Raw genomic sequence first — 25,191 nt, 5'->3', positions numbered from 1 at the left:
GCGGGATAGAACCGAGTTCCTTATAGCCACAAGCAGAGTTTTTAATCGTTCATTTTTTTGGATATGTATTATCTATGATTATATATTTCTGAATTAAATGCCTCCATTTTTAATGAATATTTATCAAATTTTTCATTTTTAAATATTTTCTATGTTTTGGAGATAAGGAATAATCATAGTAAAAGTGCGTTCTACTGAAAAATACTGAAGGAAGTCCCTGAAGAAGAAGACATCCCATATTCCCAAAACGTAAAAAATATTTTAAAATGAAAAATTAGATAATTAGTTAAAGAAAAGCGGATTTTAGCCCAGAAAAATATAATAGTATATATTTGGAAATCAATTGTAATTGTAATTGTAAGAAATTTTTTTATCAATATATTATATATTATATGTTTTTTATATCTATTGCAAATGTAAGAAAAAATAAATATAAAAATATCTTTCTGCTAACAAAAATACTACTGAAAAAGTATTTAGTAATATCAGAATTATAAATCAATCATCAATCTAATGCAATTCCTGAACAAAAGATATCCTGAACTAACTAATTTCAAAACATTTTTCTTAAACAAAAATTCTGATTTAAGTTTAAATTTGGTTTGGTTAAAGATGCAATCGAGATGAAATATCCTTAAATCAATATGCTTTATTAAGGGGGTTGTTCTTCCATTTTACATAAAATGCAAGGTATTTGTTTTTGTTTTTCTCGAAAAAAACGTTGAAGAAGAAGTTTGAATCCAGTCCCCCTACCAAAATGGACCGTGGTGTTCAAAGATGCTGACACATTAAAAAGGTCATGTGCATAAGGTATTATAATGAAAAAGAGGGCAGCTGACATACAATAGCTCGCGGAGCAATGAAAAAAGCGGTTTCAGAGGATCATACATATAGATCATACATAACTTCGTTAAAAAAATAGATATTGAGATGATTTTTTTTTAAATAATTTCAAGATTTTTAGCTTTCATAATATCAAAAAATCTCAAAATCGAAAAAAATAAATAAAAACAGAACAACCCCCTTAATAATAAAATACATACGACAATATTACATACCTTGCAATGGGTATATGTATATGAGCATGTTGTACACGCACATTTTAATGAATGTAAAGATTCAGAAATATTTATCAATCTACGAAGGATTATGCTAATATTCCAATATGTTTACATAAAGTAACCAAAATGTGAATGCTATACGCATTATTCGCATGTAAGTTTATACAAAATTGCAAATGCAAAACCGGTTATACTTTATAGATAGATCTAATCCAGCAACATAATTCAAAGAATGTGTGAAAATAGCATGAATAACATAACTAAACATATTTGTCGTTACATTTATAATATGTTTTGGAAGCAAAGACTTCAATAGCCGTTTTTTAATTCGACCGCCTTTTAATTATGCAGATTTTCAATACGACCATACATTTTATTCTGGTCGCCTTTCAATTTGGCCGCCCTTTAATTCGACCGCCTGAAAAGGCTACTTAAGATCAGCTACACAACCCCTATTTCATGCTAACGATGAACAACCTAGAACATCAACATCTCTTGAGTACCAAGTACTGGATGGAATAACCAACGTTAAAAAGAAAGACAGAAAGAATATAAAACTGATATATTTGATGTAATTGATCTGAATTCATCCGTCGCACTCTTATTCAGATCGGTTTTTGGAAAATTTCCGAGATATTAGCGAAAAGCAAGGCGAGAGTATCCACCATCAGACTTCAGGACTTTGGAGGAGCGATGTCAAGGAAGGTAGAACATCCAACATGATGGTTGACAATTGTTGGAGCTTATGACGAAATCAGTTAGGCCTTGTCCATGATCGAAAATCATATAAAAAAACTTTTGAAAGCTTAAAATAAAAATCTTGTATTTTTTATTGTAATTTGATTTAAAACTGGCACATTGGCATATATCAAAAACTAGAGCTGTTAGCAAACTTGTGGTACTGTTTTCGGAAACAGCGTCCTCCAATTACTTAAAAATCATCATAACATCTCAAGAAAAAATTTTAGTGTCGCGCAGTATAATTATTAACTTACATAAGTAAGATGTAGTACTAATTACTACAATAATTTTTTCCTGAACAGTTATGTTGAGAACATTACGCCACGAATCGTTTTCATTTACAGCAATACTAGAAAAAATACAAAAGGCTATTTCTACATAGAGAGTAAGAAATCCGTAGAAAATTTTGTTTAAATTGTCATAATGCAAATATGAAGCTCCTTTATACGAATTACATCTAATAAACATAGATTTTTTTTTTCTAAAGCATTGAATTGCGCGATAAATTCTTCCTTTATGATGATAAATATAGAAACCGACGTATAATGAATAATTCAGAACAATATGGTAAATAAATAAAATGATAGACGCATATGAATGTGTTCATACGTATGTGACAGGAACAATTTGCATCAAATACCAGTTCAAATGAGTGTGCGAAAGAGTCACATTGCGAATAAAATATTTGATAAAAAGAACGACAAAACAAAACTAATAAATCATGAGTGATTTCGTCATGTCGCACGACCTTTTTAACCAAAGCCAAGGACTTGGTCGAAAATATCGTTTATTTAATGAAAATGATTCCAAGAATAAATTCGATAGCAAGTGACAGCGAAGACAAAAGAGTAAATATTTACTATTAGAATATAATATAAAGACCGCGATGCTATACCCGCCATATACATGTGTGGATTTAATTTCAACCATTATTATTTATTTATTTATTTATATAAACGCCAATCGGCTATTTACAGTAAATTTATAGTGTAACTTAAACTACTAATATAAAATTTGAAACTAACATATAATGAAATACACATACACTTTATGTATAATGCCTACTTTAATAACATAATTCTTTGGTAACAAACTATAATAATTAATTGCTCATATTATTTTATTGTATAGATGCACTTTAAGGTATGATTTTTTTTTCGATTTATGTTGGTCTCAAAATCGTTTCGACGAGTATCGAAATAGAGTAATACACCGCTTAACGAGGGGGGTACGTTCCATCAAAGTAGAGCCTAATGCAAAACAGCTCTGAACGAGGCTATTTTTAGATGAAATTATTGGGGTTGGGGGAATATTGGTTTAAAATCATATTGCGGTCAATTTTGTTGTCAATCCATATAGACAGTCGTTTTTCCATTTCCTCTATGATATTATTTATAGAACGGGCAATCTAAGTTGCAGAGCTTGACGTGTAGTTGTCAATGGCAGTATTTTTTTTATTCTTCATAATGTTTTTCTTATTGTTAAAGTTGCCAAATTCAATGAAGCACTAATTAGAGTTTGACGTTCACCAGAATCTAATATTCTAATCACTTCCATTTTAGTTTGTAGTGAATTTGTTTTGAAGACTGTTATACACGTATTTTCAGTTGACTTAAATGCATTGACAATTCTATTAGATCGAAGTCCTCGTCTAGGTGTTAAATATTTATAACTCTATTTGGACCGTCGATTCACATGGAAAAATACATTTGTGAAAAGCGCAAACAGCTCTTAGAAAAACGTAGACAACTATATTGGTTGCTGGGTCATAAATCTAAAGTGTCAATGTCAAATAAAACCTTAATCTACAAACCCATCTGGACATATAGCTTACAGCTTTGGGGTACTGCCAGCTAGTCAAATATCGAGATCTTGCAGAGGTTTCAGAATAAAATTGCTTAGGCAAATCGCCAACGCACCAAAATACAACCCAAAACCAAAACAGGCTCACCGCCACCCAAATATCCTTGCAAGAAAGATGCTAGAACAAACACGATCAGAAGATTTAAAAAAAATACTAATGACTTGTTTTAGATTTAATTATAAGTACAAACTTGTTTTTTCTTTTCTCTCTTTTAATTGACAATCTATATCTAAACACTGTGAAGAACTCCATAAATGGATGCAGTTCTTAGTTTTACTCTATTCTATATCATATTCAATTGATTTTATATTCCATGTAAATAGATGATTTTATGTCATCATCAGTTCTAATCACTAGGCCGAGAGAAGCGATTATGTTCAAATGGTATAAAGTTTTCATTCATCTATTTTTAAATCATTTTTTAAAGGACATCATAACATTGGAGGCAGTCAAAAGTTTCAAAACCACAAATAGTGAACAATTTGATCTGTGATCAAACTCGGATTTATGGATCCGTTAGAATACTATAAGGCATCTGAATTGCATAGTTTTCTATAAAAACAAGAAAATTGCGTGATAGGATAACAATGATTCATGCAACATTACTTTCTTCATTCGAAGCACAAGCATGCGTTCCAATGACTTGGAAAAATACTAATTATATCACAAAGAAGAGACATGATGCAGCTTTCACTCTATTTCAGTACAATATCAAAAGTTATGGACCAACTTTGCAAGCAGCTTTAAAAAAACAAATTGACAATCTCTCACATAATAAATTAACTGCCCGTAATAGGTAAGAAGAACATAAAGTTAATAAGCACTAGAAGTATTAATCATTTTGTTATACATCTGCTATATATCAGATTTCGCAGCACTGACTTTGATTGAAATCGATAGTAGTGTCTGCTAAAGTAGTAGTATCTTTTTATATTAAATATATTTGAAGATTAAAATTCCAAAACATAATTTGATCAACAATGAAAAAAATTTAAAGCACAGCTATTGAAGGAATTAGTGAAAAGTTACACTCTTGAGAGTAAAATACAATTCATATAGAGAAAATTGCAATTTCTTTTTAAATGTTTAACTTTTTTTGTATTGTAATAAAGCAAATGAAATATTTTAGAGTGTTATACCTCAGGTTAACTAACTCATATACTACCCACAACATGTAATTCACATAATTCATTGAATTACAAGTTTTACATTGAAATATATTACACTTGACAGAATAAGATTTCTTTAAATACATATTTTAGAATATGTGTAATTTCTTTGAAGAAATATATTTGAAATGCTGAATTTGCATCGGGCTATTTATTAAAGTTTGATTCTAACCTCACAGTAATTTTCTCAATAATATAGATTTTTCTTACAAGACATAATTTGTGTGACATATAAAGTAACTATATGCAACGTGCTACAGATTATAAAAGATTGAAGGCAGAATAAAAATTAATAAATATAAATATTCAATGTTTATCGCTATTTTTCAAAATAACGTGTTAATAATATCATAATAATTTGATGTGCTTATGTCTAATGATCATTTTTGAACGCCAAAATGCATTTTTTCTATTTATTCATTCATTTAATCAGTTCTTCATTTCGTTAATACATATAAAATATATTTTGAATCATTCAAATTGAACGTTCCGTTTTCTCAAAAACTAATTTACCATTTTTTGGTACTTTATGCCCCATATCTTCGTAATGGCAGGACCTGCCTTTGCCGAAAGCATCAGTCTACACATTAATACGAACCGAATGTTTTTCGAATTATGTATGTATGCCAAATATTCAGAAGATTTTGAAACGAAAAGATGTGAAAAAATTTCATTTCTGATTTTAATTTATACCAATAAATAATTTTAATTGTAATTTATTACCAAAATTATAAATAATAATAATATACACCATACAGCATCAGCGCAAAAAGGCAAAAATGCATATCTGAATTCGTATAATTAGAACAAAATAATAAACTCATGCTTATTAATCTAAAGCAAATTGCAACTTTTTATAAATTTTTCATGACGATCGTGATTCTGCTTGTTCGTAAGAATGTTGTTATTCAGTACGCAATTACAGCACAATGAAAGTTTTCTGAGATAATTCACAATATAGAAAAGGAAACGCAGCACCGTTTTCACTTTCATACACGGGAAAAGTGCTCGATAATTTATATTGACAGCTAATATTCATCGCGTAACTTCCGAGTGCACCTACTTACAGAGTTACAGTTTAAATGACACAAAAAGCATTTGATTTCATTTGCATTCTATGTGTATACATTATTCATTCATTAGAGTATAATAACTATTGTTAGAATTTAGTTTATTAACTCTCCGTAGCGTAAGTTATTGTATACGTCCAAAAATCGAATTTGAAAATTTTTGCATTTCTTCACGTTTTGAAGGTTTCTGAACATTTTGGCATACCTCAGAAAAAATGGATGTGTGTGTATGTATGTATGGATACAATTTTTCGTCCACGTTTTCGGGCGAATCAACCGATTTGAATAGTTCAAAAAACATTCCATTGATAGGGAGATGTGCTGATTAATTTTTGGTAAAGGCAGGTCCAGCCATTTCGGAGATACAAAGCAATAAGTGTAGAAAATAAAAATCTAATTTTTCGAGAAAATAGAAAACGGAGCATACGATTTGAATGATCCGAACAACATTCAATTCGTAATGACGGGGAGAAATGGTGATTAGTTTTAGACAAAGGCAGGTCCTGCCGTTTTCGAGATACATGAGAAAAATTTCAGTTTTTGAGAGATCTAAGCATCCGATTTGAATTATTCAAATGACTTGTGCTGACGAAACGATTGCTTCTGGATTTTTTTTTTAACTTTTTTTTTATTCTCCAAAAAAAAATTTGTTCGAATATCGAACATAATTCGAATTTCAATTCAAGCTAAAGTTCTAAAGCTCACTTATATACTTCAAATAAATAATTTTAACTTTGCTATTCAGTTTATATGATTCTTATTAATATTATACAATGTTCTTCATTTTAAATTCGATTGATTAAGTGTTGATTATTTACTTTACTGTAAAGATATAAGTTGCGGTATTTATAATAATCTATTAGAAAACATTAACCTCGAATATTTCATTACGATACAGGAACTTCCAGCCTTAAGGCACGATGTCATACACTACTAGTTTAGGAATTAGATTACATAAATCAAAAATTGTAAAAAACTGAAGCTAGAAGTATTTATAGTTTCGCATTTTTAAAAAGGTATAGATTGGGATTTTCCGTAGCTATGCCGTATGAGCCTTGGTTTATTGACCTCAAGGTTATAGGTTCGATACCCACCTTCGGACAGCCTGATATTAAGCAGTAGTGTTATAGATTTCAACTGAAATATAAAATAGAATACTAAAACAGAAAATATACATGAAGATATATGTAAAATCAAAATGGAAATCATCAGAACTAGAGAAATTTTCATGATAAAATATATTAAACATAGATAGGCCATCTGAAAAGCCAAGTTGTTAAGAAGTATTATCACAACAGCTTATACGATTCTTATATATAGTATAGATTAAAGTTAATTTTTGATTAATTTATAGGCAATGGGTTAAATAATCAAAATGTAACACCGAAAAAACTAAATCTAGATAAAATAAGAGTATTTTTGTGAGACTTACAAATAGAACAAACCCTGTAATCGATGAAGCTCGATGAATAATTTGATTAGCAGTTGGCAGAATATTAGAAAGTAAATTGCTATAATAAGAAAAACTAATACAACTTTTCGCTTGTTTTTTAAAGACTAAGTAAATACCTAACCTTATAACTTTCTATTCATTGTATTTAAAAATTACAAGTATTAAAAGTAGTAATACTGATTTTCTTTTGTAAAATATGTCCCAACCCCAACTGCCCGCCTTTTCGGGCATTGCGATGCAAAGTATTAAAAGTCTTACACACTGTACTTCCATTTGTAATTTAACTCAGTTCAGTCCTGCCCTCAAAACTTATTATGTAATATACAAGAAAAAGCCAATATATAAAGTGTGGAAAATATTTTCATCATTTCAAGTTCAGTTGTTTACACAAAAAGTTTTGGTTCATATCTGTTCTTTCATAAATATATAGAAATAAGACTAATAAGCCTTAAATTGTAAAACATGAGCCAATGCTCCGGAATCAAAAACATACACAGAATTTAGATTGGGATAAATACAAATAGAAAAGTTAGTAAATACCTTTTTATAATGTGAATATTAGCCAATAGTCCAGTCATTTGGTCGATTTGCCGGTACAGTACTCCGGGAATTCTGAAAATTGGTAATCTTATAGATTTCGAGGTGCTCTTTACGAAAATCAACTTTGCCACCTCAAATTTGAACGGCAAGTTGCCGCCATATTGGAAAAATGGCGTCAAACTACAGTTTTTTTAAAATATCTCCTTTCCGGCTGATTGTGCGATAAAAGTATCTATGTACGAATTAAACTAGATAAAATTTCCTACAATTCCTTAGAAAACCGTTTTTTTGTAAAATTGATAGTTTGAGAGTACGGCCGCCTCAAAGTCTTTGCTGCTCTCGCCGTAGTATCAAATCTCTTCATATATGACAGCACTTCGAACTTGACCACATTCTCTCTAATAATTAATATTTTCAATGTTAAATTAAGCGAATAAGATCTAGAAATAAAATAATTCAAATATTTTTCTGTTTTTTGCTGATTTTTTCAACGCTTCAAGCTACTTGAAGCTGTAAGTTGCTACTCAAGCTATAAGTGTAATTATAGCTACTTTGCCATTGAAGTGTTAAAAAATTAGCAAGAAAACCGAAAAATATTTGAATTATTTTATTTCTAGATCTTATTCGCTTAATTTAACATTAAAAATATTAATTATTAGAGAGAATGTGGTCAAGTTCGAAGTGCTGTCATATATGGAGAGATTTGATACTACGGCGAGAGCAGCAAAGACTTTGAGGCGGCCGTACTCTCAAACTATCAATTTTACAAAAAAACGGTTTTCTAAGGAATTGTAGGAAATTTTATCTAGTTTAATTCGTACATAGATACTTTTATCGCAGAATCAGCCAGAAAGGAAATATTTTAAAAAAAACTGTTGTTTGACGCCATTTTTCCAATATGGCGGCAACTTGCCGTTCAAATTTGAGGTGGCAAAGTTGATTTTCGTAAAGGGCACCTCGAAATCTATGAGATTACCAATTTTCAGAATTCCCGGAGTACTGTACCGGCAACAGCCTTTTTTTGCACCAAATGACTGGACTACAATCAAAGAAAAGTAAAAAGTAAACATATATCATATCATATTATTATTATTAAATTTGTCAATCTACAATATTCTTAGAAAATGAGTTTTGCATGAGCATTTTTAGAACCCTAAGGGCATATACATTTTATGTACAACCTTGTCATTTCGTTATCATTCTGTGCCCATCTATATGTCTGGCTTTGTAAAATTTTCTCAGAAAATTGCATTTAAAAGCTCTGCGAAACTTGTGAAACACGCTAACAGTCCTATAAATTATTCGGATTATTTATAATAAAAAATATATAAAACCGCATTTGGTTTAATCTATTTAATTATCAAAGTGTGATGAATGTTAATATGTTCCATCTGTTTTTATGTGTTGCTTTTGAACACCATGACATTTTATATTATACAAATAATAAAATATAAAAAGAGATATTATTATCGCAGTATGTATTATGAAGTCGTGCAGCATTGCAGATTGGCACTTATAAAATATCTATTATAATACCAAATCAAAACTAGTGGGGTGTATGGCATCGTACCTTAATGCAAATTGCTGGAACTTCCCGTACCGTAACGAAATGTTCGAGGAATACTGAATGTTTTCAAATAGATTATTATGAACATTGTAACATTGTCTAATATTTATAAACTGAATTGCAAAGTTGAAATTATTTGTTCAAAGTATATTAGAACTATAGTCAGAATTAAAAATAAAATCTGAATTATTTTCTATATACAAAAAAAGTTGAAACAAATTTTTTTTTCCAAAATCAATAATTTTGTTAAGACTTTCAGAAAGTTCTTTGAATCATCTAAATCGCACGCTTAGTTCTCTCAAAAACTCCAATTTTTTACACATTTAGCTCCGTATCTTCGAAATGGCTGGGCCTACCTTTGTCAAAAACTAATAAACACTTCTCTAATTGCTAATTGAATGTTTTTGAGATCATTCAAATCGGATGCTCCGTTCTCTCAAAAACTCGATTTCTATTTTCTGCACTGTTTGCTCTTTATCTCCGTAACTGCCGGACCTGCCTTTGCCAAAAACAAATCAGCACATCTCCCTATCAATAGGAATCGAATGTTTTTTGAACCATTCAAATCGGTTGATCCGTTCGCCCGAAAACGTGACTGTAAATTTGTATCCATACATACATACACACACACACACGTCCATTTTTTCTGAGGTATGCCAAAATGTTCAGAAACCTTCAAAACGTCAAAAAATGTAAAAATTTTCAATTTCGATTTTCGGCTCATTACATTAACTCACCCTACGGGAAGTTAATAAAAAAAACTCGATCATAGCACAGCAAATATTTGTGTACAACAATATATAAAGTAAATTTAAATGAAAAGTAAAAATAATATAGTATTTTTAACAAATTAGTACTATTAGATAGTTATTAGACCAACCAACCATATATGCAAACCAATTTTATCCTCAAGGACTCGTATGGATAATATATAGCTAATTGAGAATAATCAAAGAATATTTAATATTTACAAAGCCTTAAGATTAATCACTGTCATTATTACGGTCCTGCAAAAATCATTACTTGTATCAAACTCAGTGCAGAGTATAATCTTATTTATTATTCAGCTGCAGTTATTAAAGTTATCGCAAAATATTAAAATATGTAGGTCATGTTCGAATATGTGCCATATTTGCGCAACTGATAAAAAGCATTTTTTCCATTTTTGGAATTGATTTGTTTAGTCAAAATAAGAATTATCACTCAAGCATTTGGCTTGCAACATTGCATTATTATGTATACACATTATATATATATATATATATATATATATATAACCTTATTTTTTAAACCACAAATATAATTATTTGCAGGAATTTTTCTTCAAGAATTAACTAATAATAAAGTAATATAATAAAGTCAATGTTAATATACATAAACATCTACCTTTGCCTTTTATATTTTTTGTTATTAATATTCTGTATTCAGCATTTATGAAAGTTATTTCATGTTCAGCTTCAGCTTTTCTATCAACTATTGTATTTATCATTCGAAATACAGGGAACGAAATGATCTTCGAAATTCGAAAACCACAAAAGCAGAACTTTGGAGAGACATTTTGAAATTTTCATTTTTTTATATATTGAAATATTTGGAAAATTTTAATTTTTTTTTAAAGCAATTGCGCTGCAAAGCTGTTTTAGAGACGAAATAATATAGTAAATTAACCAGTAAACATTATAAATCTCGGTACGGAACCCATAGAAAGTTAACAAAAATGAGTACTTATTATTACAATCTCTATAAAATATCTGATAATTTGATGCGCATATATGTCTAATGATCATTTATGACCGCCAAATGGCATTTTTTTTAACTTGTTTCATTGGATCTTCGCAACTGCTGGACTTGCCTTTCCAATTTTTCCTGCCGATTCCAAAAATTAACCAATTCTTCATTTCGTCAATTGTACAAATAAAATGGTTTTTGAATCATTCAAATCGGACGCTCAGTTCTGTCAAAAACTGAATTACCATTTCTGGCACTTTTTACCCCGTATCTTAAAAACGGCTGGGCTTGCCATTGCCAAAAAATATTCAGCACGTCTCCTTATCAATGGATATAAAAAGTTTTTTGAATCATTCAAATCGGTTGATCCGTGCTCTCGAAATCATTGACGAACCATTTTATCTTTATCATACATACACATACATCCATTTGTTCTAAAGTATGCCAAAATGTTCAGAAGACTTTGAAAGGTAAATATATTTTTCATTTTCCATATTTTGCTATTACTATAACTTCCCTATGGGATAATAACATGTACAGGGATATTTCTGCAATATATATCAATTAAAAGAGTGAAGATGATTTGTTTTAATTAAAGAAAGCTATCTAACAGCGCAACCGAATTATCATTATGCAACATGAAGTTGGTGCAAAATCGAACAGCGTATGATCGGTTAGGCTATCGGATTACATAAAGGTGAAATTGAAAAGAGCAATCGATATGCATTGTTTTTGCAGCGTGCCATGCCACACTCTGCACTATCGGATTTCATAACAGCAACGAAACAGACAAACAACATTCATTGTATGAGAGCCCATCTTAAGATATTTTTTTTTTTATTTATTCAATATTATGCAACCAACAATCAGAGTTTTTGGCAAAACTCTGATAAGTTATAGGGCCAAATTACACATAAAAAATATATAATCAAATAAGAAGATAGAGAGAAAAAAGAACAAAAAATTAAATGAATAAATAAATAATAAAAAAAACGAGTAGTAGTAATTGCTCCAATAAGCAATTGACTATGGAATACAATTTTATTACATTAATGGGCCGATTTTGCATTAAAATAGACCAATGTTATGGCTATGCTATGTTATGTGGCAGTTTTCATATAAAGTGGTACTGAAAACTGTCAAAATGCCTGTATTTGCTGTGCATAGGCTTTTTATACATAAAATGTAACTTCACTTATATGTTATTACGCCACAGCACGACCATGTACTCATGATAAGATTCTTTTTCTACGTTTGTTCGTCGTGCAGTTGAAGCTTGTTAAGAAGAAATTTCCTAAGTTCCAACTAGAAGAACTTGAAAGTGTTATCACTAACCTAATGATCAATTCTGATATCTGCAATAAACAAATAACGAAATTAAGCAATGCATTTGAAGAAAGCGGCCTAAACTAGCAAATCGAAATCTTTGACCCCTCGGCAAAAATTATTGGAGCTATGGAAAGCAGGTCAAATTGTACCTGATTCAATTTTTTGTTAATGAAAACCAGAAGTTATATGAAAGTGTGAAGATGCTGCTTGAAAGAGAACAAAAAGTAATTGATTAAAATGAACAAAGTATTACAAAATTATAAAATTATTTAGTTCTTTAAAAAAAACATTATTTAACAGAAACCCGCAATTACTTAACCCAAAATTTTATCAACCATTTGCATTGCAGTACTGCAATTGTAATATGTATTTTGATTTATTCAAATCGGTTGATCCGTGTTCTCGAAATCGTTGACAAAAAATTGTATCCGCATACATACACACACATATATCCATTTTTTCTAAGGTATGCCAAAATGTTCAGAAGGCTTTGGAACTATAATATGAAACTACTTTCTGTGTACTTACTGAGAAGATTTTCACCGGCATGAAAAGTTAGTATAGTCTAATAATTATTAATCATTTTTACATGATAAATTGGATGGTAGTAGAAGGGATATCATAATTGTTCAGGTCATAAAATATTAGTATTTAGATTGAGTAATTAACAAAAAAAAAACACATGTGAATTAAGTTTAATAATCATAAGTGAATATTCCTACTTATACATCGACCACATGTTCAAAATATTCTTCAGCTCTCTTACTATTACTTTAGTCTGTCGCAGACATGACACGACGCGACGGTACACAAGATATGATGTGTTTTGAAAATACGTCGCACAGACAGCGATTAATAGAACAAATTAATTATCTCCAGTATTATATTACTCTACTTCATTAAAATATGCAAACAAATCATTATCAAAAATTGATACAAAATACATAATGCATATTTTTAGTTCTTAATAAAAACAATAAAAACAAACAAAATAATAACAATAAAAATTCCGATGACAAGTTACTAACAGACTTTTTTTAAAAAAAAGTATTACTTATACGCGTACAACTGTAGGTGCTAACTGTTATAATGAATAAAAGTGAGTCCAGTAATGCACGAACTATTTTTTTTAATTTCATATCTGCACTTATTCCATGAAACATCAGCAAATTTTTGGCTGTGCTTAGAATGTGTAAATCGAATGCCAATCCAGTGATTGGACGTTCAAGTATGATACAAACTTATAATGACAAAATAATGGTTCGACGCTAAATGCAGAAAAAAAACAAAAACTTTCTTCAAATTACATTTATTAAAGTATAATGTTTCAATTTATATTAAACATCATCATCTCGATATAATAAAATTATAAGACGCTTATAATAATATTTACATTTAGCAGTAATATTCGTATCCATACTCGGACCAAGGCCATTTATTATCAGTCTTATTTTGTAAAATTAATATTATACGACTTCCGTTATCGTCCACCCCATATGTTAGCCTGCAAATGAACGTGTATATGAGAACAATTCTAAGCTATTTATAATAATATCAACTGTATATTTCATTTGCAACCTGTGGTATTTTGAATAAATTAATACTTTATTCTCAACTAACTTGAAATAATTATTGAAGAATTGTATCAAACAATTATTAAAAATTGTTTTATTACATTCGTATCCGACCAAAATCCGGTTTCCATTATCTATACAGATTATTCTCGATTTAATTAACCCTTTCGCTAAAAATGTGTATACGAGTGCCGACCATGGACGATGTGCCGTGTGCACGGATGTCATCCATGAACGACATGTGCTATGTCGGCCTTTGCTTCAACATTATTATAACTATTAGTTAAACAAGATAGTTATAACTATGAGTTAAACTATTGATAACTCTATTATTTATTGTAGTTTATTGGAAGGGTAATTTTTATTTTTCAACATATTTTTATTGATAATGACAAAAATATCTATGCGTGCCAATTAGTAGCACTACTAATTGACCTGCTGTTCCGTACAGCAGCGATACTCCTGCGGGAAAACTCTCGTAGCGAGAGGGTTAAGTAAAATTTATAAAGGAAAAGAAAAGATTCAGACAAAAAAAATTATTTTATTCATTAGTTCGTTTTAGCTTTTTTAAAGTAATCACTTCTGATATCACTCTTGAAGTAATGATTGCTAATTTAAACCACATATACCTTATAATATACCATATAACTTAGTAAATCCTGAAATAAAAAATAGGAGCAGATTTATAAAAGATATATACAAAGATAACACGATGGTAAACTTTCATTACACAATAAAAGTAACAACAGAGAAAATTATCAGTTAAAAAATTATTATTTGCGGTTTACGATTTTATGAAGATTTCTGTCAAAATTATATAAAAGTGCATTTAATCGTTATTCATCCAAGTTGGTGTTAATTAATTGCTGGATCTATACAAACCTATTAACAAAATAAAAATACCACCATATTTGTAAGTTCAGCTTTTCTGTAACTACATTGCTCAACTGAGCAATATATAATTCACATATTTTGCTCATATATTTTGTATAAATTTAGTTAACATGAATTTTTTGTAGTATTTGAACAGCAGTGAATCAGAACACTACAGTTCTATAAGCTGTTATAATGATAATTTCTAATTATTCAGAAGGCAACCCAACGGATGGCCTATCAATAATTGATATATTTTTATTATTAGAATTTCTCTAATAGGGATGATTTTAAATTTGATGATGCAGAAATTCCAAGTAAAGGCTATTTTCCCTTGGAAACATATTTCCGTCTATATTTTCAATTCAAAACCAATATAACTACTTCTTGATATCAGGCTATTCGAAGTAGATATCGGACCTAAAACCCTGAGTAAAAACTGAAAAAAAATATTCATAATTTTACCATAAAATTTCAATTATTTAAAGACTGGTAGATAGACAGCATTATTTCTGTCTATTCCCATATATTTATACCTTTTGGCAAATTAATTACAAACCCGATCAAACAGCGCTTCACAGAACTTCTGGAACAGTTGTAACGAAAGTGAAAATAAGAAACTCGTATGTCTGGTTACGATGTTATATATTGATAGTTGATTTAACTCGAAAACGATTTTGATATATTTCAATTTCAATATTATTGGTAAATAAATTACCAATTTGATGTGTTGAAATATTTATACGCATTAATTGTTTTATTGCATATTCCTATTCCTATTGCAAGATGCATTTATATTGATTGCACAGTAACAAATTGTAGAATTACTAGGTATTAATGTAGATTAGTATAATTTTGAATTCCAAGATCAAAAATGGATTTGAAATCCAACGCAATGTAAAAACTAATCTAAACATTACACAAATATCGATTAGAATTCAGTCAATTATCTTTTTATCCTCCGTTTGCAAGCCGAGCCTGTAGTTTCTTTCAAAAGAGCCCAATAACTAGTGAAATAATTTTTTAACGTATATTGTTTAGTGATTGTTATTAATTTTTTATTGTAAATTATTAGGTATCTAAATGCATAGTTGTAGGACGTTATGTTACAATTTAATTTCATAAATTATTCTATGATATAAACTAGCATGGCATAGTGCCTTAATGCAAATTGCTGGAATTTAGCATACGGATTTTTTTTTTTGAAAACTGAAAAAAATAGGTTTTTGAGAATTTTGAAATTTCTGAAAAAAATTGACTATTTAAAATTTTCAATATTTTTTTATATCTTGAAAATTTTGAACTTGTTTTCAAAGCAATCGCACTGCGTCAGCTGCGTTGAGACAAAAAATCGAAGCGCGTAAGCGCTGCAACGCAGTCTAACAGATGAACATTGGACCAGAATCCATGAAAATGTAAACAAACTTTGTACTTACTATTGAAATAAGCAAATGGCATTTTTGTACGATACCACTAAACCTGCCTTCGAAAAAATGTAATCAGTTCTTCATTTCGTTAGTAGAAATAAAATGTTTCTTAAATTATTCAAATCGGTTCAAAATTTGTATACATAAAAAAATATATTTTCTATTTTTTTGCGATTATTATAACGTGAGGGGCACAACTAGTGTGAAATTTTCAAAAAATCGAATTTTCAATTTTTCTATAATTCAATAGGTTATACCTTTTAATAGGTTATATCTTAAATAGTTTTTGAATTGCAGCCATTTAAAGAGTATATATACACATATATATAGTATATAGGACAACGATCATTTAATCTTTAAACGCGTTTTTCTCGAAACAGCATTTTCCTAATTTGCTGCAGCGATTACTCAAAAACAAATGATCCGATCACTATCAATTTTTTTTTACATGTTCTATATATAGTTCCTCGTAAAATGATTTTTTGATCGGATCAAAAATCGAATTTTGGCAGTCCAAAAACGACCAAAATTTTGGGTAAAATTCGACTTTGTTTAAAAAAACGCTGTCATTTTGTCAATTTTTGATTTTTTTTCTTTATCGTAGTTCATTTTGCAATCAATATTATCTAGTTTAACGAGAATTTTTTTTTTTTTAATTTCATCCACGTAGAAGGCCGGAATCACTGCAGCAGTGAACGACCTTTTTTTGTCGCACCGTTGGAGATCGACGATTAACTTTCAAAAATTTTACTATGTATTCTTAAAACATGTATTAATATATTCCTAAAATTTTGAAATGATTAATGAAGTAGTTTTTTTAATATAAATTCCCAAAAATCACTTTTTTTTCAGGCGGTTACACCAGTTGTGCCCCTTAAAGTTGAATATGTTTTGATATTGATGCATTAATCCTAATCTTAAGTTAAGCACAGATGAAGATCAAGTCCCAATCAAAGTAGGTGCGTATGAACGCGAGAGGAGTAACTAAGGCCTGTTGCGCTTGCGTCCTACTCACGCAAAATTGCTCCGATACAAAACAATCAGTTGGAGCTGAGACAACGTTTACTTTCAACTAAACAGAAATGACATATTAGTGCGTTGTCACCATTGTCACTTGCGATAATACTTGATCATAGGGAAAATATTTCATTCATAGTCGCGTGGAGCAAAGTGCACATGCTGTCATATCGCGGGCACACTGTCTGCTTGACAGCTTTGTTATGAATGACGGCTCAAAACACAATGTTGTACAATCACACATGCTCACCTTGGAGGGTTTGGCCCTCAGGTAAATCTGCGATCGCGACAAGCCCACAGACTGAATATTAAAAGAACAGCACTGACAAAAATCACAAACACCGGTATCGGGCCGTATATGCGGCTCCTCTCGCGACCGGCGATAATAGAATCACTGTAACCAGCAGACGCGATGTCTATGATTTTGTTCAAGATATTCTTGAACGTTTCCCCGGTTGATAAGCCGTTCCCGCAGCAGTCGTTCATTTAGAATAATATGATCGTTTAATTATAAATAACCACTCAAAAGACAGGCGACGGGCGCGCGACGCTAATCAAAAAAGAAAAATGAACGTCGTAAAGAATCGACTGACTGTATGCAGACGGTAGACGGTAGACGAGCGCGCTTGCACGCTGAACCGCTTGTGTTATTTATGTACGCGCACTGACAATAACACATGAACGCGTCACGACTCGATACTACACTACGACGTCGCAATCGCAATGTTTACACCAGTTTTCCATCGGTCTATGCGTCGGCCCATTGCGATTATGTCCCTCGTTCCCTGCTAGAAAGTGCAAGTTCGTTTTCACTTCAATTTAACGCCGTCGCCATCTCACCAAGCCCATACGTAACACAAGTATCAAACACACCACACAGCATAGAAACACCACCTTTTACAAACTTAAAATTTATTTGCAAGTTACACTTATATATACAATCATACATATACTTTGGATTTTACCAATCAAAATAACATAAGGGCATAAGAAAATGTTCCACATATATTATTTGTATGAGCAATACCCTCGGCTCTTAGTAAATAATTAAGATACACTTAAATTTAAATCACTTTTTCAGCTCATCAGTATCAATTCCAAATTTAGATTTCATTTTATCAATTTCCTCTTGTTTCTTGTCAATATCAATCTTTTTAAATGCTTTGTTTGATTGATAATATAAAACAACAAGATATCGGTTACAAACATTAAAACCGGACAAGTGATCACAGGCATTCTTGGCATCGAATATATCTTCATAGACTACAAATGCTGTTCCACGGGTATCTGGAGTGTTACCTCTGTAAGAAATAAATAGACTTATATAGAATTTATGTTACCATAAAAAATATATTAAAATTTTTTAGCATTAAATAAACATTTAGCCCTCTGTCAGACGCAGTCGAAATATGTACAGAATCGGGCACAGTGTATCTGGCAGAAACAGATTTTAGGAATATTCACAGGAGGCTCATAGTTTATATACTTCTATTTATTCGGTGTTTTTACAATGCTGAATGTGTTTTATGAACAAATAAAAACAAAATATGTTGAATTAAATTCAACAAAATTAGATCAATATTTTTTATAACATAGCAAAATATAAAAATTCGTATACAAAATGCTTGATTCGTATATAAACCTTACATCTTCTGAAATATGTATTTTGATTAATTATATAAAAACCTAGTTATTCTTTGTTAGAACATTTATACAAAGACTGCATAAACAATTAGGATGTTAAAAACTTAGTGTTTTTCGTCATTTTGTATGTCAAATAGAATTGGCACAGTTTGTTTCTTGGAACAAAATTCCAACTGGCAAAATATGGAAAGTTCAAAGGCAATCTAAATAGTAATAGAAATAAATAGTAGACATAAACTAATGAGACTATTGAAATCTGGGGGTTTCGATGACATCACATCATGGAGTAAAATACTAAATTGCTAACTTAAACATTTGTTACCACTGCTAAAGTTTTACATATAAAGATAATGTCTCTTTAAGAAGTAAGCCAGAAAATAAATTTTAAACGCTAGATGTAATTTTAATTCAAAAATTGAATGCTTTTATGGATTATTAAATTTTGTCAATTCCATCTATAACCATATGCTTCATTTTAAGCTAATATGAGGTTCATAATAAGCACTAGCAAGTAATAAAAATAAATTTAAAAATGGTTGCTAATAAAGTGTAAACATTTATAGTAGAATTTGGAATAAACACTTAGCATTCATTAGCATTTATGTATACATATATGTAACGATGCATCAGTACTTTGTCTTGATTAGTGAAAACATAGTTAAAGCATTATAATCATACTATAAAATATACTACATTAAAGCGTGTATATAATTCGAAGTGACAAAGAAAAATTAACACAGTAAGCCATATTCAACACGGAAAGTTTATCTGACAACTTACACTCGAATTTGTCGGATGGCCCCAAATTTTCCAAATATATCATACATTTCTTCTGCAGTTATTTTGTAAGGTAAATTTCTTATATATAGAATTCTATTCACTTCTGGAGGTAAACGCACCTAAAAAGATGAACATATAAAGTAAACCGAATTTGCAATAAAAATAGAACGTACACTTTGTTATTTATAAATAACAACTTACATTAATTCTTCTCTGCATTGCCATAGCCATTTTAATTAATTATAAATTAAACTATCGTCAACAATAAATAAAATCCACAATATTAGTATACTTAGCAAACAAGTGCTGAAATGCTTGACAATCACATTAAATTCAATATGGCGTCGTGTAGCTTTACAACTTACGTTTAAAGATGGCGGTATATTATAACCAGTTTCAAATTGTGAAATGTTTTCATGCACTTATTTTTTTTATTTATTATTAAATTATATTTATTAATTACATTTTATTGTGTATTTTGTAATATAAAACATAAATCATTCAGCATTTATCAAAGTGATTCAAATAAAATTAACAAAACAGTACCGTGAAAGCCTCAACACGATATTTTTGCTAAATATCCCAAAGTATTTATTTTAAAATGTTAATAAAGTGTTTTCAGTATTCGTGTACTGTCTATAAACTTAAAAAAAAACTCAATTGCATTGTCGATCCATCATAACATAGTTTAACAATATCACTCAAATTAACTGTCAAATATTCAAAAATCAAAATGGATGCGTATTGAGTGGCACCAGAAATAACTATCGGTGAACATTGAAGTATACTTTTTTATGTAAGTGCTAAAATCATTTCTGTTTCATATTTGCAGCTGTTTTTTACAACAGCCTAATATAAACATTTAATCAAAGTAGAGCTTAATATTAGGTGAAATGAAAAGAAATCCATTATTTTTGCATGAAATTAAGGCTTTAATTACTATAGTTAGGATGAATCGATTTAGATCAATTGTGCGCCATTTTGTTAGATAACCTGTTGCCATTTTGAATATAATATCATTATGCCGCTGAAATAGAAACCCTCGTCTCTATTGGCAAAAAAAATAAGAACTTCGGTTTTTACAAGCCTTTCTTGAAGTGATTTTTTTATTATCAAAACTGTCGGCCATGGGCAGGAACTGATGGTAATTGCTTGGTGTCAAGTCCAAACTATAAGATAGATGTATAAAATCCTCCTTCCCAATAAAGCTCTTGGAGCTTCTGGCGAATCACTATCGATGTGTGTTGCCAGGAGTTTTCAGGATGAGACACAATTCATCTTCTATTGGCTAAAGATGGCCGCTTCTGAGCGATTACTTCCATGAAACAGTTCAATTGTTGAGCGTACAAGTCTGAGTTAGAAGTTTTACCATAGGAGATCAGTTCGCAGTTTATAATTCCCTGCTAAACCACAAAATCCCGATCCTGGCTTGGCTACAATTTCTGCCTACTCATCGCAATTCGATCAGGACAGTTTTCGCTTTAAGTTGTCGCAAGAGATTCACTTTTCATCACCAGTCACCAATCGCTTCAAAAATGAGGCAATTTTCTTGCGATTCAGTAGCGATTCGCAGATGAAAATTCTCCAGTAGGTTTTTGTGTAGCACCAATACACAGAGCTTTTTTGTATCTTTAAATGATGCCAAAAGCTTTTTACAGTCTTTAGACTTACATGACTATTGGACTCCTTGATTTTGTCGACATTTTCGGCAATTGGCCTTTTAGTGCGCCTGCGACTTTGACATCAAAATTTTTCCGACTGAATTGACGAAATCAAAGTTGGGTATAATTAGATGTTACAGTATCAGGACCATAAACACTATTCAGATTTTTCGCCGCCTAGTTTGCGTTTTCGCCTTTATCAAACAAAAAATGTAAACTATAGTGTATTTTCTCTTTACTAGTGTCAATTTTTGACGAGTACTCAAACAAAACTAAGCCAATCAATGACAAAACTTTCTAATCATTTTTTTAGTAGAAAATCTCATCTTTTTAACGCCGCCTAGTAAAACATGATCTTTGAAGCCAACCATTGCAAATATAATGGAATTCTTTTTACTTCACCTAATATAAACATCTGAATAATGCTTTTATCTTAAACTTTAATGGTAATTACTGTATTCCCATTGACACAACTCCTGAGGTAAATATCATGTGTCTAAATAAATTTAAGTATAATTTTATACAATGTTAATATATTAGTTATTATTAGTGAAGTTTTGTCTATGTTTTCACTGTTAGATAATTCACAATTGGAGATAGATAATTTACAATTTAAATAGTGTCTCACTTCAATTTTTACCGATTGTTTGCTCAAAATTTCTGTCTTTAGTACTAGTTATATTTAGTAGTTTTTTTTTTGAAAATTTTTGTTATTTAAATTATGATTGACTTCAGATAATCTTGTGATAAACGCAATTTAATCGATACCTAATACTAAATACTTATAAATATATTCAGAAATAAAAAATAAATTTTCCAAAATAAATTCAATAATTTATATACTTCTTTGCTACGCAAATGTTTTGGTAATTATTATTTAATCATATTTGTAAATATACAAAATAGGCGCTCTATTTGCCATTATCACAATAATATATTCTCGCCCCTTTCATGAATTAAATCTTGAAATAAAATGCATTTTCAATTATTTCAATATATTTAAAAAAAATGAATACATAAATTCTTCAAATACTTTTGACAAAATTTCAAATACGAAGTTTTTCACTTTGTCAGAAATCTCTATATTTATTAGCTTGGGGCTCATGCCAGACGAACAAATGTAGAACAACATTTTTTTTAGTGCAAAATCTAAATGAGAAAAACAATATACATGGTTTTATAAATGATTGAAATAAGCCATTTGGTGTTTTGAGAAATTTGCGTTACGGCAAAATAAACCGCAAAGTATAAAATACAGATAAAAGTTAATGATAGAAACTATCTGGTTGTAATTTTAACTACAATTGTAGAATTTGTTCATCTCACTTATACGTACAATAAAACATAAATTTAATTACAATTCCATTTTATTATCAATTATAATTGATAATAAAATGAAATTGTTATTGAATTTATATTTAAAATATTGTATATATGTCTTTGTTTATCAATAAATTATCATCTATTTTGTGTTTAATTATATTATAATCAAATATTTAAGATATATTTTCTTTAGATGAACATAAAATCTTAATAAGCCTTCCTTGTGTTAATAATATTTATTACTACTTTTCATAAATAAATTGCTTCTCTATAATAATTCATATAACTCTTTCTCCACCCCTATTTTCTTCTATTTGTCGCTGATTAGCGATTAATTGGCATGTTAACAAATCTGCAAAATATATTGTCAAATTTAAAAAAAAATATTTGTGCATTCTTGTGATTGTAGCGAAACGGATATTTTAAGTTTTTATGATATAACCATAAACCATTGACCATTATACAACGTTCAAAATTCATATTTATAAATGATAGTTGTAAATATATGGTGGTAGTCCAGTAATTTGGTGCCAAAAAACGCGTTTACCTGGAGAGTTAGAAAGAAAACGATTCACCACGAAGGCAATTGACTCGGTGTAATAGGTATCTCAATGTCTTCAACATTTATGTCTTAAAAATGTTGTTTAAATGCCTTATATATAAATGATGTAACCCATTTGCGCATAACTTCATAATCGAGAAGCGATAACGAAAACGGAGCAGGTTCGTACGTTATAAACTCTTTCATTCAGTTGAAGTTTCATTTCAGAATCCACATCAAATTGAATGAGAGAATGTGCTCAAGAACAGAGTACAGCAAAATACAGGGAAGTCTGATATGGCGGCGCGTACTGCAAAAAAATAGCTGCGCCCGCTATCTATAACTAATAAAACTCATTCATTTATCGCTAAGTTATACCTAAAACATTTTTTTTTAACTTTCAAAATTTTTTCCATGCACTTTCCATACAAACTTTGATTGAATTGCGCTCTATCTAAACGTTAATTTAAGAGCTAAAACTTTCAGTGAATTGTTTTTTATCTATTTGGAACCATTTAAGCCCCTGGGAGCAAGGAAATTCGAAAATGGCCATTTTAAGGACCACCCTAATATATATATATATATATATATATATATATATATATCTAAAATTGCCAATTTTCAGATCTTCCCGAAAACTTTTCAGGCAAAACTACCAAATGACTGGACTATAAATGCATAACTGCCAATGCTCAAATAGAAATAAAATCAACGCAAATCAATTTCTAACAATAAGTCAATAATAGGATACAAATAATACACATCACAACGTTTCTGGATGTAAGTAAGAATGAAAGTGCATAAATAGTTAATAGGGTTGGGCGGGGCACAAAGGTCCAAATTGTGAAAACTAAACCAATTATATCACGACAAATAACACATATCAAACAAAGCCTAAAACAACAAAGGGTTGCTCCCGCCGTGGTCGTGTGCGTCACAGGTGAGCTTTGACGCGTGATTCTGCACCTGTGTGCCCCCCGCGCCCCTTGTATTTGGAAATAAAAAGATTTATACTCGCTTAAATAATACGTGTTAAATAGAGTGTCCGGCTTTAGGTGCCGTCCGGCGTTACGGGACTTTCCCCTATCTGGAATTTTTTCAAAAATATTCATCAGCAGATTTGGAATAACTATTTATTTAATTTGTTTCTTGTGAACTCGCTTTTTTACCTTAATGTACTTTTTATTTACTATCGTTTATTGTTTATACCTTTGACAGGGTAAAGGTTCAGTTGGTCCTTTTTACTCCATCTGGGTGTAAGCTTTTATAGAGGTTATATAAAAAACGCTGTTAAATTAAACAATTAAATAAGGTGTACTTAAAAATTATATTAAGGTCTCGTAAACTAAATAACAGTGCTCACAACCAAAAAAATAACAACGAACCACTTAGATTAAATAAATAGATTTTCAAATATTGCTGTTTATCTCCCGATAGCAACGTCGCAAGAATTAAGGTGATGGCTGGTTATACATCTTTTTCGCTCTACTTTCAAATATTGTTGTTAAAAAATTCTTAACTTTACTTAATTCTTAACACAATTAAATACTTGTTTTGAAATATCGGTGGTGGACCATTTTACCCGCGGACCTTTAAGCCACGCTCTACCTTATTATTATTGTATTTTTATGAAATTTATGTGAATAATTTTTAAATGCTTAATGATATCGTGCCTTTTTGGCAGGTACTGCCATTCAGGACATGGATCGATCAGAGCGAAACGATCAAATACATCCGGTCTATCGGCGTAGGCGCGCTAGTTTCGCAGGCGTGCATGTAAGTTCAATACGCTTAAGATTAAATACATCTTCAATAAATACTTATCAGCT

General features: G+C 30.1%; 2 protein-coding genes across 3 annotated transcripts in view; both read right to left on the bottom strand.

Moving 5' to 3' along the window:
- LOC113376710 (solute carrier organic anion transporter family member 3A1) overlaps nucleotides 1-18,130 on the bottom strand; it is a 251,322-nt gene extending 233,192 nt beyond the window's left edge. For both annotated transcript variants that reach the window (XM_026616729.1, XM_026616728.1), the window contains exon 1: nucleotides 17,664-18,130. The gene's annotated coding sequence lies outside the window, so the exon portion shown is untranslated. The remainder of the gene's footprint in view (nucleotides 1-17,663) is intronic.
- A 285-nt stretch (nucleotides 18,131-18,415) lies between these two features.
- On the bottom strand, nucleotides 18,416-20,155 carry LOC113378073 (splicing factor 3B subunit 6). Its single transcript, XM_026618585.1, has 3 exons — nucleotides 20,039-20,155; nucleotides 19,838-19,956; nucleotides 18,416-18,714 (listed from the first exon to the last, which is right to left on the bottom strand). Exons 1-3 carry the CDS (start codon nucleotides 20,066-20,068, stop codon nucleotides 18,483-18,485), a joined length of 381 nt encoding a protein of 126 aa, XP_026474370.1. The 5' UTR covers nucleotides 20,069-20,155; the 3' UTR covers nucleotides 18,416-18,482.
- Between the last annotated feature and the right edge of the window lie 5,036 nt (nucleotides 20,156-25,191).

The sequence above is a fragment of the Ctenocephalides felis genome, unplaced genomic scaffold (genome assembly GCF_003426905.1).
Source record: "Ctenocephalides felis isolate EL2017-DRISC unplaced genomic scaffold, ASM342690v1 CF-g0.4_SCAFFOLD_01886, whole genome shotgun sequence".
In the NCBI taxonomy this organism is placed as follows: domain Eukaryota; kingdom Metazoa; phylum Arthropoda; class Insecta; order Siphonaptera; family Pulicidae; genus Ctenocephalides; species Ctenocephalides felis.
The sequence above is the reverse complement of the archived record's forward strand: the minus strand, read 5'-3'. Positions and strand labels throughout refer to the sequence as shown.